Here is a 19,009-nt window from a genome sequence, read left to right on the forward strand (position 1 = left end):
TTTGAGAAATGGCTCTGCCCTGGGTCCTCCCTTACCACTAAATGGTAGAGTTTGATTCCTGAATATTTCATCACGTTCTCACTCTGTGTGAGTTACCAGACCTATCGTGGGCATTCGTGGTGTTGTTAAATTATCACATTCCTCTTTTATTTAATCCCCAAATGTATTGTTTCTTTTTAAAAGAGTTTCCTTGGTTTGGCTTTAAATGTCCCTTTAAGGAAATTTTAAGTTGCTGGTTTGCTTATAGAGTGAAGCATTGCTTTTATTTTTTACTCACTTATATTTCTGAGATGGAGTTTTTGCTCTTGTCGCCCACGCTGGAGTGCGGTGGTGTGATCTCAGCTCACTACAACCTCCACCTCCTGGGTTCAAGCAGTTCTGCCTCAGCCTCCCAAGTAGCTGGGATTACAGGTTTGTGCCACCACATCCAGCTAATTTTGTATTTTTAGTAGAGACAGGGTTTCACCATGTTGGTCAGGCTGGTCTCGAACTCCTGACCAAAAGTGATACACCAGCCTCCGCCTCCCAAAGTGCTGGGATTACAGGCCTCAGCCACTGTGCCCGGCCTGAAGTATTACTTTTAAAAAAGACATTGAGAGAGAGATCCAAGATGGCTGATCACTAGCAGCTCGGGCTCATAGCTCCCAGTGAAAGCGCAGAGAACGAGAGGACGCCACGCTTTCAGACGAATATTTGTTGCTCACGGACCAAGAGATTCCCAGCGGAGGAGCCCCACGGGTTGCCAGGGCGACTCTTGTGGCCGGCGCGGCTGTTTTGCTGGTGCCTTAGCGCGGCAGTTCTTGGTACAGAGTCCGGAGATTCCCGGGCAGAAAAGCACCATCAATCTTAACACTGCTGTTTTGGCCGGTGCAGTGGATTGCTCAGATTTCGGCGCTGGGAATCAACAAGTGATGTCCGCTCAGAGATCTAGTTAGAAAGTCGGTAATTACAAAGACGACAGAGGGATAAATACATAATTAAGGGAAGAAACCAGCCTAAAAAGGCAGAGAATACTCAGAATCAGAATGCCTCTCCCTCTACAGGGGCTCGCAATTCCTCATCAGTAACAGAACAAGGCTTAATGGAGAATGAGTGTGTTCCAATAACAGAAGCAGGTTTCAAAAGGTGGGTGATAAGAAACTTCTGTGAATTAAAAGAACTTGTTCTAACCCAATGCAGAGAAACTAAGAACCTTGAAAAAAAGTTTGACGAAATGTTAACGAGAATGGACAATTTATAGAGGAATATAAGTGAATTGATGGAGCTGAAAAACACAACACGAGAACTTCGCGAAGTATGCACAAGTTTAAACAGTCGAATTGATCAAGCAGAAGAAAGGATATCAGAAGTCGAGGACCAGCTCAGTGAAATGAAACGAGAAGACAAGATTGGAGAAAAAAGGATAAAAAGGAATGAGCAAAGTCTCCAGGAAATATGGGACTATGTGAAAAGACCTAATTTACGTTTGATAGGTTTACCTGAATGTGACAAAGAGAATGAATCCAAGTTGGAAAATACTCTTCAGGATATCATTCAGGAAAACTTTCCCAACCTAGTAAGGCAGGGTAATATTCAACTCCAGGTAATACAGAGAACACCACAAAGATATTCTTCAAGAAGACCAACCCCAAGACACATAATCGCCAGATTTATTAGGGTTGAAATGAAGGAGAAAACACTAAGGGCAGCCAGAGAGAAAGGTCAGGTTACCCACAAAGGGAAACCTATCAGACTTACAGCAGATCTCTCAGCAGAAACCCTACAAGCCAGAAAAGAGTGGGGACCAGTATTTAACATCCTTAAAGAAAAGAACTTTCAACCCAGAATTTCATATCCAGCCAAACTAAGCTTTATAAGTGAAGGAAAAATTAAATCTTTTGCAAACAAACAAGTACTTAGAGACTTCACCACCACCAGACCTGCTTTACAAGAGCTTCTGAAAGAAGTGCTATACATATAAAGGAACAACCAATATCAGCCTTTCCAAAAATATATCAAAAAGCAAAGAGCATTAACACAACGAAAAATTTACACTAACTAATGGGCAAAACAGCCAGCTAGCATCAAATGCCAGTATTAAACTTATATGTATTCTAATTGGATAAAAAGCCAAAACCCATCAGTATGCTGCATCCAGACCCATCTCACATGCAACGATACACAAAGACTCAAAACAAAGAGAAGGAGGAAGATTTACCAACCAAACAGAGAGTAAAAATAAACAAAAAGCAGGAGATGCACTTCTCATCTCTGATAAAGTAGACTTTAAAGCCACAAAGATCAAAAGAGGCAAAGAAGGACATTACATAATGGCAAAAGGATCAATGTAACAAGAAGAGCTAACGATTCTATAGATCAATGAGACAGAAAATTAACAAGGACATCCAGGACTTGAACTCAGACCTGGAACAAGTAAACTTAATAAACATTTATAGAACTCTCCACTTCAAATACACAAAACATACATTACCACCTCACACCTATTCCAAAAGTGACTACATAATTGGAAGTAAATCACTCCTCAGTAATCGCATAGCATTTCATAGGTTTAAATGAAATATTGGTTGGCTGCTTGTTTGTTATTTTCTTCCCTTATTCCTTCCTTTCTACATCATTAAGTATAATTATTGGTATAAAAGAGGTTTTCAATACCCATTACTAAACTGCATTCTAGCCTGGGCAAGAAAGCAATACTCCCATTCTCTCTCTCTCTCTCTCTTCCTTTTCTTCATCTTCTTCATTCTTTTTTTTCTTTCTTTCTTTCTAAAAATAAAAATAAAAAAGACATTGAAAATAGCTGGGCGTGGTGGTGCACACCTGTAATCCCAGCTACTCAAGAGGCTGAAGCAGGAGAATCCCTTGAACCCAGGCGACAGAGGTTTCAGTGAGCCGAGATCGTGCCACTGCACTCCAGCCTAGGTGACAGAGCAAGACTCCATCTCAAAAAAACAAAAACAAAACTGAATAGAAAATGTACAAAGTTGTTTTGAGGACGGATCTGCGGGATTATGTGTTATATTTGTGGCTCTGGAGTTTCTAAAGCATAGACTGAATTGATAAGTATGAAATATTTTGAGAAAAAAAATCTTGAATTTTGTTTAGACGTAACTAAGAAGTGGCAGCAGGACGAGGTTCCCTCTCGGAATTATTTTAGGCCTGGTGATTCCATCCAAGTTGTAGAAGTGCTTAGTAATTGGAAAAGTAAACTAACTCCACCCCTCCTTGCCCCCAGATAGTTATTGATGCCATCAAACCGTATTGCAGAGATGGAGAGGACATCTGGAAAGCCTCGCGCTTTCGGATAATCATCACCACGTGCAGCAGCTCAGGGCTGTTTTACCAAATAGGAGTGAGGTGAGCCCTGGGCATGGAGTGCGCATGGGGTCTCCCAGGACGGAGGTTGGTGTCCTCTCCTAGCTTCCATCTGAGGGGCGGATGACCCAGGGACTCAGTGCTCAGGGAGGGAGGCAGGGCTGTGGGTGAGAGAGGCTGTTGGGGGAGGGCTGTGCTTGAATGGAGCTGGGGAGGCTGAGACCCCAAGGACTCTTAGGAGCCAGCAGTGGATGGGCAGGCAGATGGACCAGCATGTGTAGAGGCCCTGCAGTTGGAGAGTGCTGAGGTCTCCCCAAAGGGAACTGCGGAGCCAGGGCCTTGTGAGCAGAAGCGGCCGGAAAGGAATAGTAAAGGGGAGACCTGGAGCCTGGGCCTGGTGGGCCGTGGAGGGGCCTTTGAACTGACCTCTGGTGAGGTGGGAAGCCAGTGAAGAGCTTCTGAACAGGAGAGAGTCACTTGGAGTGGGTATGGGGAGGCAGGCTGCTTAGGAAACAGCTCAGCTCTGTAAGGTCAGATCTTGAGGGACCATTTGTGCCCCTGGCTCTGGGGGCTTTGCAGAGGAGACAGGCAGAGGAGACGCAGCAGCATAGGGTGCCAGCTGTCATAGGTGGGCCCCCTGGGGGCTGGGAGGAAGGGCTTTGAGCCTAGGGAGACTGAGCGAGGACCGAGGCAGAGACCCCAGTGCAGAGAGGTGGGGTCTGGGAGGCAGCAAGCAGCTTCCTCGCAGTGAGCAGAGCCAGGCAGTGTAGGGGGCACAGGCTGAGGGTGAGAGGAAGAAGCCAGGGCCTCTGAGGAAAGCCCATCCCTGACGGCCCAGAAATGGGTCACCCTGGGCAGTGTCGAGGGTCACAGTGGTCGTGTGGGCGACCACAGGCGGTGGGCCTCACCTGGGCCCACGCATGTCCCCACCTGGATGTGCTGTGGGCTCTGGGGGTCTGTCAGCTCCACATGGAACAGAGGCACAGCCGACCACACCTGTCACAACGTGTTACGAGTGGTCTCGTCGCTGCATTTTACTCACATACGTGATGTCTTTTCATGATGAGATTAGTAAAATATGAATGATGAGACACTTTACTTTTTTGTTGGTTCAAATCTTCAAAATCCACCATGTCTTTTACACTTAGAGCATGTCAGATTTCAGACCAGCCACCATGCAGTGCCCAAGAGCTGTGTGTGGCTACTGGGTTGCACAGCACAGGTCTGAACAAGAGAGGGATTGTTTTTGTTCATGTGTGTTGATGAGTCAAAGGTCCAGAGCTGAAGAGCCAGGCCTCACTGGGGTGCAGAGGGCTCTGTGGGGTGAGGTGGGGCAAGCACAGCATGGACCCTGCACCCTGGAGCTGATGTTCGGGTAGTGGGAGGAGGTGACCGGCCAGGGCAGGCTGCTGTTTCAGAAACACTCTGTGCAGGAGTGGGATAGGTGTTGCAGCCCAGCTGCAGAGGCCCCAGGGTCAGCTGGCTGACAGTGGCTAGAGCAGCGGGTCGGGTCTCTTCAAAGGGCAAAGCAGCAGCAGTGTCATCTGGCAAAAGTGACTGCAGTTAATACAGAATTGAAACCTAAATGCTTACATTCTAGGAAAGATATATAATGTTAATTTTTTTCAACAGAAATGGGGAGATGAGATGGGGAAATGGCAGTGTGCAGATTTCCGCATCTTTCACTGGGAGGGGTGCACAGGGTCACTTGTGAAATCCACGTCTTGAGATTTACACATTCAGACCTGAAGTTAAAGGTGTCAGCTGACCGTGAGTGGATGGAGGACGTGTTGGGCCCAGCACTGCTGTGAGCAGGAGCCTGCCCCCAGCACAGGTCTGACCATGGGGTCTCACCCCGCAGTGGGACACCAGAGGCTGAGAGGTGATGGATTTGCCTGACGTCCCAGGCCGGAGACAGGAGAACCTGTGCTCAGCAGTGAGAAGGCCCAAAGTGTGTCCTCTTGATTGTTGGCATGGCCCAGAACTCTCCCTGTCTCATAATCTGCTTCCTCGGGCTTCGGGACCTGTTTCTGCCCCAACAGTATTTCCCCACTGAGGCCTCCTGACCATAGAGTAGAAGCTGCTGGGATGGGTGAGCCAGGAAAGTCCGGGTGCCTGTTCCTCAGCTCGTGGCCACATGTGGGGTGGCTCCTCTGTACTCTAGAAGCAGACAGTGTGCCAAGCAAGCTCCTGCTCTCCTCAGTCCCACGGCCTTCCCATGCCAAGAGCTCCACAGCTTCTCCTGTGGGGGCTGAGCCACGGGCCTGGCAGTCGCATCTGATGACTCCTTCCTGCAAAATCCCCACCCTGTCCATCAGCAATGCTGTGGACTCTCTGCCCCTGCACCTGCCTTGTGACACCTGAACACACAGAGAAGGGAGAGCCGGACAGGCTACTGCCAGGAGGGGCTGCTCTGTAGCTGGGAACCTCACTGAGTTTGTAGCAGGGGCCAGAATTTTGGACAGCCATTCTAGAGACCCCATTTTCTTAATGGCACCTCAGATTGGGTAGTGGCTCCCGGGGCCTCAGCCCGTTGGCATGGGAGGCTGGGCAGTGCCCAGCTAAGTATGGCTCACAAGGATGAGTCAAGAGGAGATGAGCCATCTGTGGCCACCTGCCTGGCCAGGCCTGCTCCCATTGCTTTACAGCAGCCAGCTCAGCTGCTCTCGCCTCACCCGCCTCCTGAGGGACACATGGGAGGTGGAGACTCAGAGAGGGAAGTCAGGACTCAAACCTGGGCATTTTGATTAATTACGGGAGTGAGACGCAGGTGGAGAGCAGGCCAGGAGCCTGCGGCGCTTCCTATGAGCTGCCCCAAGGAGGTGCTTGTGTGTTGCGCCCCACCCCCCATCCCCCACCCCTTCTTCCCTCCACGTCTCTGGAAACAGACTCTGCGTGCAGAGCACCAGGCGCTGATGTGGCTTAACCGACTCTCTTGACACCTGTGGCCTTCCTCCCTCTGGCCAGGTGATACCCAGACCCCCAGCTCCACCACACACCCTGGGCAGCCCTGCTGTGCCCCTGTGGTGCTGACCTTGGCTTTGCCAGTGTGTCAGAGGCATCAGTTGCTAAAACAGTTTGGCAGAAATTACCATTTAGAACATCTTTGCTCTAGAGTTGGGCACTTCACTCATGTGTTTGTGGACGAAGCCGGGCAGGCGAGTGAGCCAGAATGCCTCGTTCCTCTGGGGCTGATGTCAGACGTCAGCGGCCAGGTAAGGCCCCACTGCCGTGGGTGCTGCTTCCTCCTCATCCTGTTCTCCTGTGGGGGTAGGGGCTGCAGTCCTGCCAGGAACCATCATGGCAGGGACCCCAAGGTGCTAGGGCCGTGGGTCTCTATTATACTTTGTTCCTTTTGGACTATGAGTGAGTATTTTGACTCATTCACTTGTAAAATGGAGGTTAAGAGCCATTCTGGGTATTGGGGATGCAGTGTTGAAGTCAGGAATGTGGCCCCTGCTCTGGGTGAGCCAGCTGCCCAGTGCCTGGAGGGGCAGACAGAGCCGGTGCTCCCGCATCTGACCCACCCACCTGTCGGGTTGCCCTGGCCTCCAGCTCTGTGCATCCTCGTTCTCTGCTCCCGCCTGCCTCCTCCCTGGGTGCCCCTGACAGTGGCATAGGCATCACCTGGAACTCCTCTGGTTCCCTTGCTGTGCACTGCATCGAGGCGAGCTCATCCAGCACCCAGCACTGGATGTTTCAGGCTTCTCCTTGGTGCCTATCCTAGACGCACATCCCAGTCACCAGGCGCTGTGGGTCAGAGCGTGAAGGTGGGACCTGGTCCGGGCAGAGCAGTGGCATCAGGTGGCCTCACCAGGTCAGGGCAACCATGGGCAAGGGGCAGGCAGGATGGCAGCCATAAGAGAACCCTCCAGAAGATAGACAGCATCCTTGGGGCTCCTACCATTTTGAGAGATTTGCAGGAAAGAAAGCCAGGCTGCAGGAGCTGAGCAGATGGCAGGACTTCGGGGAGAAGCCAGGAGAGATGGCTCCAAGCCTTGTCAGTGTCCCCTGGTCTCCCAGCCCCTCTCCTCATCCCCTGCAGCCAGAGCGAGCATGGGGCCATCCTGCGCGCAGCCCCACTCCCACCTGAGCCTGTAGGAGTCGCAGCGGCACCCTCCGTGCGTGAGCTGAGATGGGCCCTGTGTGTGCAGATCGTGCTGTCGGGAGACCCCATGCAGCTTGGCCCAGTCATTAAGTCCAGACTTGCCATGGCCTATGGGCTGAACGTGTCCTTGTTGGAACGGCTGATGTCTCGACCTGCGTACCAGAGGGACGAAAATGCTTTTGGTGCTTGCGGCTCACATAACCCCCTGCTGGTGAGTCTAGCGCGTTCCAGTCCACAGGGGCTCAGGGGGCAGTCGAGCAGCTCACCCCTCTGTCCACCTGAGTCACCTCCATCCGTAGGTAGAATACAGGGGAGCACCCACCACAGCATCTCCCCCATCAACAGGAAGTGCAGCCTAGTGCTGATGGCTGAGACTCTGGGGTCAGATACAGTAAAATAAGTTAAAATCTGTGTTACTCTGTTAACAGAAGAAAAACGGGAAGTAACTTTTGTAACTTGAAAAGCCTGCCCTAGAGTGACTGCAGGCAGTCTTCCTCCGTGGTCTTCAACCCCGAGGCTCCATTAAAGTGCAGGTTCTGGGCTCTCGGCCAACCTTGTACTAAATTCTGAGGGACTGCCTTTGGAATTGTATCTTTGGGAGCCCCCAGCACGCTGAGCTTGGGCCTCCAGGGCCCGTCATTAAGCAATGAACCTGCTAGCCCCTGTAGCCCACAGAAGAGCAGTCTCCATCTGATTCCCATTGCCAGTATTAACACCAATAGAAAATGAGGGGAAGTGACCATGGGCAGACTTTGAGGGAAAAGGACTGGAACCCATTCCTGGTTGTCAAGGGTAGGGGCAGGTAGGGGTCTTCAGGCCAAGGAAGGTCTCATGATGGACCACCCTTAAGACAGGCACCGGCTGTGCCAGGAGCCCATGAAACTGCCCCCAGGGAGAGAAGGCCGGACATGGGCAGCTGCTGGGCCCACAGGGCACCTGAGAGCTCTGCTGCCCCCAGGAGGTGCGCCTGGTCCTCAGTGCTGCTGCGCCCCTCCGCCCACTGGCTGCTTTTCTGGAGGTGTGGGTGCAGGTGACGTGCCGCAGCAGGGGAGACCAGCACGCTGCCATCACCACTGTCCCCTCCACACAGCCTTCAGGGCAGTGCATGCAGCACACGGCCACAGGTACAGACAGACCCTGCTGCACAGGGGGTGATGGCTTTGTCCTGTGCAGGGCCTGGGCAGTGTCCTACACCCTCCAACTGGAGCAGCTGCCACAGTAACCCCAGGAGGCGGCATGCTTCCTTTCTCTTCCCCAGCACCTGCCTGTGTCCAGCTAAGGGAGAGGCATCATGACGCTAGGTCACATATGTAGTTTTGAGTAGCACTTTGGAGGCTAGACACGTTCTAGTTAGGTTTGACAGAGTCAGGAGGCCAGTAATGGCGTTCTCGCGCCAGTGTTAACTGAAAGCACCAGTCCTTTACCTGGTGAGTAACAGACAACGCCATGGGAACCCAGGTTTTTACCAGCATGGGCTTTGTTACTCATCCCAAGGAGGGAGAGCCCTGGGTGTGTTCTCCTCGAGGGATAGTGAGAGGAGGGCAGAGGGCGTGGCATCGCATGCAGAGGAGGGCTCCCTGCAGCACAGACACAGCAAGTCCTCGCACCAGCACATGGGTCACATGTGCTGATGCTGACGCTCCTCCAGAGTCGAGATGTGAGCGTGGCCGTGGGCAACGTTCACTCAGTTCATCTGTGAGCTGCTGGGGTCTGTCAGGAACTAGTTTCAGCCAGTGAGGAGACTGCATTCTACACAGGGCTTAGACAAAACAGGCTGTAAGATGGGAAGCCGAAAGACTGAGCACTGATCTGACTGGCTGAACTCCTGTAATCCCTGGAGACCCTCCCTGCCTGCTTACACCAGGCCCGGGGAAGAACACCCACCCCAAATGAGCTTCCGACTAGGTTGGAGGCAGACAGTAAAGGTGTCCCATGTGCTGGTGACATCACAGTCATGCTCAGCTGTATCATGAAGTCACAGCCAGGCCAGCCCAGTCACAGTCACATCATGCCCCTAGAGTCACAGCATCTGCCATCCTGGCCCAGGGGCCCAGGAGCCCTTCCTTCCCTGTGGCCGAGCAGAGACAGAGCTGCATGGGGCAGAAAGACGCTGGTTCCAGAGTGAAGCTCTCAGGAGGCATCCACCTGCCCTCCACCCAGCCGCCGGGTCCCGGATGGCAGGAGCCCTTTAAGAGACCCCTCAGCCGCATCCAGACCCAGGAGACAAACAAAGGGCGGCTGTCTCACCCTTTTCTTCTTGACGTTCACATTTTCTATTCAGATGAACCCTTGGCTTGACCGTTATCCAAGGGGTTGGTCTGGGGGCAGGCGAGACACAGGCGCAGGGGCAGAGCTGGGCTTGGAAGTCAGGTGAGCCTCACGTTTGCCGTGCAGAGCCTCTTCCTGTGACAGAAACTGCCGGGTGCCACCTTCCCCTTGTGACCCATCACCCTCTCCTCACAGGTCACAAAGCTGGTGAAGAACTACCGGTCCCACAAGGCCCTGCTGACGCTGCCCTCACGGCTGTTCTACCACAGGGAGCTGGAGGTCTGTGCGGACCCCACAGTGGTGAACTCTTTGCTGGGCTGGGAGAAGTTACCTAAGAAAGGCTTCCCTCTCATCTTCCATGGTGTGCGGGTGAGTTGTGTCTTGAACCCGTAGGTGACTGTGTTGGGTAAGGACAGTGTGGCAGGAAGTCCTTCCTCCCAGGTGAGCCTCTGTCACCCACCTGTGGCGGGGCAGATGCTCTGCTGGTCTCCAGACAGTGGAAAGATTTTTCCTGCCAGATGAGTTATGCCTGGCACCAATGGGGCATTGCGGGCACCACGCTCAGGTGGTCGCAGACAAGCCCTGGGCTCCAAGAGAAGTGAAGCTGCCCGGTGAGCTCTGGGGGGCCTGGGGAAGCTTGTGGGGTCGTGAGGCTGGAGACACCACAGGACCGCAGGAAGCTTCCAGAGGCTGCTGCCACCTCCCTCCTGGTGCTTCCGTCAAGGGTTGGCGCTGTCAGAAAGACCCAGACAGGGAACACAGCAGCCACGAGCCTGAGCCCTGTGCCCAGGCCTGAGGAGTGACAGGCCACCACCCCCTCTTGGAGGCCTCATGGAGGGACAGAGTTAGATGCTGAGTGGCCAAGCAAAATTACAAGCATTCACTAAAATCACAGTTTGTATTAGGAATTTGGTTGTTAGAACCGGAAATCAAGTTTTGCATTAACCCCCTGCCCCAAAAGAAGGGGCACTCAAGATATCTGCAGTGAGGGCTGTGCCCAGACCGCACAGGGAGCCCTGGTGCCAGTGTCCCTTCCATACCTCGGCCTCCCCGGAGGACAGGGGTCCAGATTACACCAGCCACTGTCTCAGGGCCTCTGCATTCCATGCTCCACCCAGCGGTGGCCCTCAGTTGCTCTTCATAAGTTCCTGGGGGAGAAAATCTGTCTGATCTGTCCAGAGCATGTGGGGTAGGGTTATGTGTATGGCGGCTGTGGGGCACTCGCGTCTAGGGTGAAACAGTCCTCAGGGGATTCTGCAGTGAGCCGGGCGCCTTGAGACATGGTTCACTCTCAGGCAGGTTTCACCGCAGCAGTGGTCTCCCCTGCCATCTGTCCTGCTAGCTCTGCCCATTCTCAGAAGCTTCCCTGGGTATCAGGAAAACCACATTAGTGGCCAGGCACAGGGGCTCACTCCTGTAATCCCAGCACTTTGGGAGGCCAAGGCAGGAGAATTGCTTGAGCCTAGGAGTTCAAGACCAGCCTGGACAACATAGTGAAACTCTCATCTCTTAAAAAAATTTTTTTTTTAATTAGCCAAGCATGGTGGCATGTGCCTTTGGTCCCAGCTACTTGGGAGGCTGAGGCAGGAGGATTGCTTGAGCCCAGGAGATTGAGGCTGCAGTGAGTTGTAATTGCACCACTGTACCCCAGCCCGGGCAACAGAGTGAAACCCTGACTCTAAAAAATACATAAATATGGCCAAGGATCTGATGCATAATGTGTGTGTGTGTGTGTATGTGTGTGTGTGTATGTATGTGTGTCTGTATATATATATGTGTGTATATATATTGTGTGTGTGTGTGTATAAGTAAATGCATGGAGGCTGTGACCTAGGGTCTGTCCACTAGGTACGCCATGGCAGAGAAGAGTAGTGAAGTCTGTGCTCCTTATCAGATTATCCTTGGGTTTCTAATCGTTCTCGTCTTATGAATTTTAACTGCCATGTTTCACCCATGCAGTTTATCATGGCTTTATCTTCTTCCTCATTATGTAATATTCTTCCATACTGTTGTGTGTTTTAGTCTTAAATTCCACCTCATAATATATAACATTGCCACTTTTTTCTTTTTTTTTTTTTTTTGAGATGGAAGCTCACTTGTCACCCAGGCTGGAATGCAATGGCACGATCTCAGCTCACTGCATCCTCCGCCTCCCCAGTTCAAGCAATTCTCCTGCCTCAATCTCCTAAGTAGCTGGAATTACAGGCATGAACCACCATGCCCGGCTAATTTTTGTATTTTCAGTAGAGACGGAATTTCACCATGTTGGGCAGGCTGGTCTCAAACTCCTACCTCAAGTGATCCACCTGCCTCAATTTCCCAAAGTGCTGGGATTACAGGCGTGAGCCACCACGCCCAGCCTGCCACTTTTTTCTTTTTACCTGATATGTCTTTGCCCTCTGTTTTCCTTTTTTTATTGCTGTATTTTTTAGGAGCAGCTAGGTTTTTATATTTGATCCATTTTGAGAGTCAGTTTGCTTTTAGTGACATAAATCAGCCCAGTCTATAGTGATTTCACATGATTTCTTCTTTACCTTTCTTATTTTATTTTGCTTTCCTTATTTTTTCTAGTTGATTGGTTGCTATTCATTTAATTTTTTTCTCAATTTAGAAGTTTCTGCTGTAAGTTTCCATCCCATTGATTTTTTTTTTTAGTTTCTTCAGTTATTTATAGTAAATGAATAAGTTACATGGCTTAACAACAACAAAAACATTAGTAAATTCTTACTGTTGTATCTGGTGGTCACTTTTTTGGGTTTTTTGTTTTTATTTTTTGTTTTTGAGACAGGGTTTTGCTCTGTCACCCAGGCTGGAGTACATGGGCACAATATTGGCTCACTGCAACCTCCGCCTCCCAGGTTCAAGCAATTCTCAGGCCCTAGCCTCCCGAGTAGCTGGGAATACAGGCACCTGCCACCACATCTGGTTAATTTTTGTATTTTCAGTAGAGACAGTTTCACCACATTGGTCTGGCCTCCTGATCTCAAGTGATCCACCCGCCTTGGCCTCCCAAAGTGCTAGGATTACAGGCGTGAGCCACCCCACCCAACCTGGTGGTCACTTGTTAAAATTGTAGGGCTGGACTTGGTGGCTCACACCTATACCTCTGCACTTGGGGAAGCCAAAGCAGGCAGATTGCTTGAGCCCAGGAGTTCAAGACCAGCCTGGGCAACATAGCAAGACCCTATCTCTACAAAAAATACAAAAATTATTTGGGCATGATGGGTGCACACCTGTAGTTCCAGATACTCAGGAGTCTGAGGAGGGATCACCTGAGCCTGGGGAGGTTGAGGTTGCAGTGAACTGTGATCATGCCCTGGCACTCCAGGCGACAGAGTGAAACCCTGTCTCATTTATTCATTCATAAACAAATAAATGTACACATAATAGAAAATTTGTCATGTTAATAACCTTTTTTTTTCTTTTTGAGATAGAGTCTCACTCTGTCAGCCAGGCTGGAGTGCAGTGGCATGATCTTGACTCATTGCAACTTCCACCTCCCAGGTTCAAGCAGTTCTTCTGCCTCAGCCTCCTGGGCAGCTAGGACTACAGGGGTGCCCCACCACGCCTGGCTAAATTTGTATTTTTAGTAGAGATGGCGTTTTGCCATATTAGCCAGGCTGGTCTTGAACTCTTGACCTCAAGTTATCTGCCCACCTTGGCCTCCCAGAGTGCTGAGATTACAGGGCATGAGCCACCACACTCGGCCGGTTAATTCTAAGTGTTTTGAGAAATCATCACCCTGTTTTCCATAGTAACTGCCATTTCATACTCCCACCAGCAGTGCCACGGGGATCCAGTCTCCCTACATCCTCACCTCCACTTATTTTCTGGATGGTGGTTGTTTTTCTACGGTAGCCATCTTAGTGGGTGTGAGTTGTATCACACTGTAGTTTTGATTTGCATTTCCCCAATAATTTGTGACATTAAGCAGCTTTTCATGTACCTGTTGGCCATTTGTATGTCTCCTTTGGAGAATTCAGGTCCTTTGCCCTTATTAACTGGGTCAATTTTGTCAGTGAGTTTAAGACTTCCTTATAATTTTGGATATTAACTTCATGTATACTATTTGCAAAGGTTTTCTCCCTCTCCACAGATGACCTTTTCAGTTTGGTGATCGCGTCCTTTGATGCCCAGATATTTTCCATTTGGATGTCGTCCAGTTTATCCCTTTTTAGTTATTGCCAGTGGCTTTGATATCATATCCAGGAAATCATTGCCAAACCCAATGTAATGGGGCTATTCCCGTTTTCCTCCAAGAATTTTGTGGATTCGGGTCTTAGATTTAGCCCTTTGATCCACTTTGAGTTTACATTTTGAGCTGGTGTAAGGCGAGGGTCCATCCTTATCCCTACGCATGTGGATCTCCAGTTGTCTCAGCACCATTACTTGAAAAACTGTCCTGGCACCTCATCAGAAGTCGACGGGCCACATATGCAAGGGCTTATGTCCAGGTTCTCCGTTCTGCCGCTTGATCTATGTGTCTGTCTTTTATGTCAGTCTCATTAATCTTTTCTAAGGAAGAGTCAGATAAGAAATAGCTATATCAGAGGTCTAATATCAAAAAAGAAAGAAAGAAATGCCAGCCAGCCTTCCACTCCAGGGCTCAGTCCTTAGTGATGGATTCATGTGACCCATCCTCCTCCATAGCGTTTAACACAGCTGGGAGCCATTTCATCATCATTTAACATATGGCATCTGCTCTGCTCACATGTAAGCTCTGCGTGAGAGTAGGGATTTGTTCCTGACATATTCAGTGTGTATTCCCAGCACTGACTTCAGCTCCTGGATTGCAGCCCTCTGGTGAACATTCATGGAGTAAGGGAGGTTTTCTCTCTTCATCAATTCAGGGCAGTGAGGCACGGGAGGGAAGAAGCCCGTCATGGTTCAACCCGGCTGAGGCCGTCCAGGTCCTGCGCTACTGCTGCCTCCTGGCCCGAAGCACCTCCAGTCAGGTGTCTGCCAGCGACATTGGCGTCATCACACCCTACCGGAAGCAGGTACGCCCTGCCCAGGCACGCCTGGCGTTGTGAGGTCCCTGCAGTCCAGCTCCCTGGCTCCTGCAGTTCCACAAAGGCAGAAACAAGCACCTTGTGAGCAGCAGTGGGTTTTTAAAGAAGCAGGAATGCACTTGAGTGATGTTCAGCATGAGAGATCAGCAAACTGCCGTCCACGGGTCCGTTCCAGGCAGCTGCCAGCTTTTCTGCGGTCAGAGCCTAGAACAGTTTTTACATTTTGAAATGGTTACATTTACATGTCCCTTGATATTTGGCCCTTTGGGAAAACATTTGCCGACCCCCAGCTCTAACCCAGTGTTTCTCGGGGGGGCACTTTGGGTATTTTTGAATAGACCACTCCTCATTTCGTATGATTCTGTGGTGTGATTGTAGGAGAGTTAGTGTCCCCGGCCCCCAGGGGCTGGTCCCAGGAAGCATCTCCACACAGTCACAGTGGGCTTGGTGGGGACGTGGGTGCCTCCCATGCCAAACACAAGGTTTCAGTCGTGAAGCACGTATCCCTGTGGTGCTTACACCATCAAGCAGATCTTGGAAAGAACCCCCAAAATGCAGAAGAGAAGGTGGGTCCCCTAGGTCATCACAGTAACAGATCACCTGCACCGTGAGTGCCAGCTGCAGAGCCCTTCATAGATGGCACGTTTCCTGTGTGCTGACTCTGGGACCTCAAGAGATGAATACTTAGTTCTCCCAGAGGAACAGAGACTACGAAGGCTTTTGGAGACATCACGTGGCCCATGTCCTGCTGTCTTAGCCCCAGCTTGCAGCGTTGTGGGTTCAGGTGCCATCCTGCTGAGACACACACCTCAGCTCTAAGCAGCAGACACGCCTCTCATTTCTCCAGAAGGGTTTCCTCCATGGTTGGTGTGAGCTTTGGGGAGGAGGATTTTCCACATGAAATTCGGCTTTCCTAATAAGCATTGATCCCTTTCCCTAGTTTTACTAAAACTGGAATTTGTCTTCTAATCAACTCCGATTGGAAGCAATGCAATAAAGAATTGAAAAGCAATATTGCACATCAGCCAATGTTTGGTTTACACCGTGATGTGTGAAGAAATGGATTTGTACAGTGTGTTCTTTAGTCTTTCTTTTAATCTGTTCTAAAGGTGGAGAAAATCAGAATTCTTTTGCGTAACGTTGATCTGATGGATGTAAAGGTGGGATCCGTGGAGGAGTTTCAAGGACAAGAGTATCTGGTCATCATCATTTCGACTGTAGGTATCCCTGTTCTCCAAGGGGATGGCCAGTCAGGCGCTTGGCACCCTTGGGGTTCTAGGGGCTTCAGATCTAAAGGGGTAGAGGCCGATTCCCAGCACAGAGCAGCAGCTGCAGGCGGAGACTCCCTAGGCCCAGGAGCCATCCTAAGCAGTGACTGTGGGAGGGTCTTTTAAAACAATACTCAAAGATTAAGACACAGGAAAGAGAAGGGATCGAGAAAGGCATGGTGAATGCCTTGGAGAAGGAGGGACACGAAGTTAGAAGAAAAGACAGCTGAGGAGCAGAGAGTGGGAGGGCAGGCACCCACAGGAGAGCCCGAAAGACCCTGCCATCCTGAGACAGCCATGAGCGTGCAGGACTCCCTGTCTGCAGACCCAGTGCCAATAAGGCCGGCCTCTGGTCCGCTTTCTCCCCCTCCTCCTCCTATTTCTTCTTGAACCAAAACTGAGGTCATTCAGCTATTTAACATTTCTAAGTGTTTTCATGTATCAAGAGTTTCTCTTCATGCCCCCCAAAAACTTAAAATACTATTTTTATTCATCTCTGTGTGCTTTTAGGTACGGTCAAATGAAGATAGATTTGAAGATGATCGATACTTTTTGGGTTTCTTGTCCAACTCAAAAAGATTTAATGTTGCAATCACCAGACCCAAAGCTTTGCTGATTGTGCTGGGAAACCCCCATGTTCTCGTTCGAGTGAGTTTTCAGGCACTGGGTGGGCTGTGATCACTTAAGGAGGGAGGGTCTGGGTCACTCGGGATGAGACACCCGGCACGAGGACATGGGGCCTTCACTTGCCCTCACACCAGGAGACATGGGACCTTCACTTGCCCTCACACCAGGACACGTGGGCCTTCACTTGCCCTCACACCAGGAGACATGGGACCTTCACTTGCCCTCACACCAGGACATGGGCCTTCACTTGCCCTCACACCAGGAGACATGGGACCTTTACTTGCCCTCACACCAGGACATGGGCCTTCACTTGCTCTCAGACCAGGACATGGGGCCTTCACTTGCCCTCACACCAGGAGACATGGGACCTTCACTTGCCCTCACACCAGGACATGGGCCTTCACTTGCCCTCACACCAGGACATGGGCCTTCACTTGCTCTCAGACCAGGACATGGGGCCTTCACTTGCCCTCACACCAGGATACATGAGACCTTCACTTGCCCTCACACCAGGAGACGTGGGCCTTCACTTGCCCTCACACCAGGAGACGTGGGACCTTCACTTGCCCTCACACCAGGACATGGGCCTTCACTTGCCCTCACACCAGGAGACATGGGACCTTCACTTGCCCTCACACCAGGACATGGGCCTTCACTTGCCCTCACACCAGGAGACATGGGACCTTCACTTGCCCTCACACCAGGAGACGTGGGCCTTCACTTGCCCTCACACCAGGAGACGTGGGCCTTCACTTGCCCTCACACCAGGAGACGTGGGCCTTCACTTGCCCTCACACCAGGAGACGTGGGACCTTCCCTTCCCCTCACACCAGGTTACTTGTTATTTCCAACAGGACCCCTGTTTTGGTGCTTTGCTGGAATACAGTATTACTAATGGTGTTTACATGGGATGTGATTTACCTCCTGAACTGCAGTCTCTGCAAAAGTGAGCACTTCTGTCTTCCTCAAGGACAGACTGGTTCTAGGACACACTCTTGGCTGTCCTCCCCTCCTCCCCTCACCCCCACCCACATACCCCCCCACTGCAGCCCTAGTCCCCCACTGGCACCTTCCTCAGCTCACCCTGGGCTGCAGCACCCATTATTTTCCTGGACATTTAGGGTCATGTCACCTTTCCCCACATAGGCCAACAGGGCAAAGTAAGTCCCTTGTAAAACCCACCTTGGGAAAAGAGTGCAGCCTCCAGACCAATGAGGGAGCCTGACTCCCTGGCCATCTGCTTCTCCTCTGTCTGCAGCTGTGGTGAGGGTGTGGCAGACCCCTCCGGCCCAGTGGTGCCAGGATCTCCAGGACCAGAGAAGCATCACGAGCTCAGCTGATATGCAGTGGCTGACAGCAGGGAGGCCACGCACTTGCCTGTGGACTCCTGGGCCCAGCCTGGCCATGTCGCCATTTCAGTCTGCTCTGTGGCTCCTGTGGCCTGCTCTTGTCTCACAGCCAGGCAGGGCTGTGTGTGGGTGTGTGGCTGCCAGGTCGGTCCCAGCTGCTCCTGCCCTGACTTTGGCACTTGCCAGCCTGTTTCTGCCACCAGGCAGTCACTGCCTCCCACCCTAAAATAAATCCTCACGTGACCCCCAGCATCCTTTCCACCTTGAGATATGTGCCCGTGTCAATGATGACCAGGATTTCATGTGGCCTCTGACCCCTGCTGACAGTTTTTGGGGATGGCTTGCTGTCCTCTTTTCCTGAACCAGCTGTGTGCCAGGCTCCAGGCAAGGCTGCCAGCTCCATGCAGCAGAGAGCTGGGGCCACGGAGCAGGCATGCAGGGCCCACCGGGTCCGAGGCTTTACATGGGGCCAGGGTCGGGGGTGGCACTCAGGCCTGCCCTAAGGGCACTGTGTTTGGGGGTCCTTAGAACACATCTCTGGGCCAGAAATAAAACATGTAGAGACTGGAGATGCATCTCAGGCCAGGCGGAGCAGAGCAGTGGCAGGAAGAACACTTGGGGTGAGTCCCGCACTGTCCTCAACCTGCTGCAGGGGCTCAGGGAAGCAGCCCGGGCAGAACACAGGAGCCCCTGGGCTCGGAGATACTGCCCATACATACACCCAGGGCCCCAGAGGAGGATGACGCCACTTTACAGGAGTCTTAGCTGGCCTGTGCCCACCATCCCCACAGCGAGACACAGACCTGCAGCCACCTGAAACAGTGCAGGCCTGGCCCACCTCAAAGTTTGGGAGCCTCATCCTCCATCCTCCGCCCTCTCCCCGTCCCCTCCCCCAGAATTTGCTCCCAGGAAACAAAGGCTCAATGTCTCCACTTAGGTGTAGCGTCTGCCTCCCAAGCAGAAACCACTGTCTCCTGAAGGTCTCAAGACACCAGGGATCATCTCTATTTACTAAGCTTGTGGGTGACACTAAGATCTGTGGTCACAGCTCGAGGAAGTACTTGA

At 51.4% G+C, this 19,009-nt stretch overlaps 1 protein-coding gene across 1 annotated transcript in view; it reads left to right on the forward strand.

The window, feature by feature from the left end:
• The window catches only part of MOV10L1 (Mov10 like RNA helicase 1), a 69,124-nt gene extending 50,931 nt beyond the window's left edge, over window positions 1-18,193 (forward strand). Inside the window, exons 19-27 of the mRNA XM_012434405.3 lie at window positions 3,233-3,354; window positions 6,428-6,527; window positions 7,467-7,631; window positions 9,884-10,057; window positions 14,539-14,688; window positions 15,810-15,917; window positions 16,479-16,616; window positions 17,450-17,541; window positions 17,854-18,193. Coding sequence (XP_012289828.3) covers window positions 3,233-3,354; window positions 6,428-6,527; window positions 7,467-7,631; window positions 9,884-10,057; window positions 14,539-14,688; window positions 15,810-15,917; window positions 16,479-16,616; window positions 17,450-17,541; window positions 17,854-17,935 — 1,131 coding nt within the window. The 3' untranslated portion in view covers window positions 17,936-18,193. The remainder of the gene's footprint in view (window positions 1-3,232; window positions 3,355-6,427; window positions 6,528-7,466; window positions 7,632-9,883; window positions 10,058-14,538; window positions 14,689-15,809; window positions 15,918-16,478; window positions 16,617-17,449; window positions 17,542-17,853) is intronic.
• The last annotated feature ends 816 nt before the right edge of the window (window positions 18,194-19,009 follow it).

The sequence above is a fragment of the Aotus nancymaae genome, unplaced genomic scaffold (genome assembly GCF_030222135.1).
Source record: "Aotus nancymaae isolate 86718 unplaced genomic scaffold, 86718_ANA_hifiasm-v0.15.2.pri h1tg000076l, whole genome shotgun sequence".
In the NCBI taxonomy this organism is placed as follows: domain Eukaryota; kingdom Metazoa; phylum Chordata; class Mammalia; order Primates; family Aotidae; genus Aotus; species Aotus nancymaae.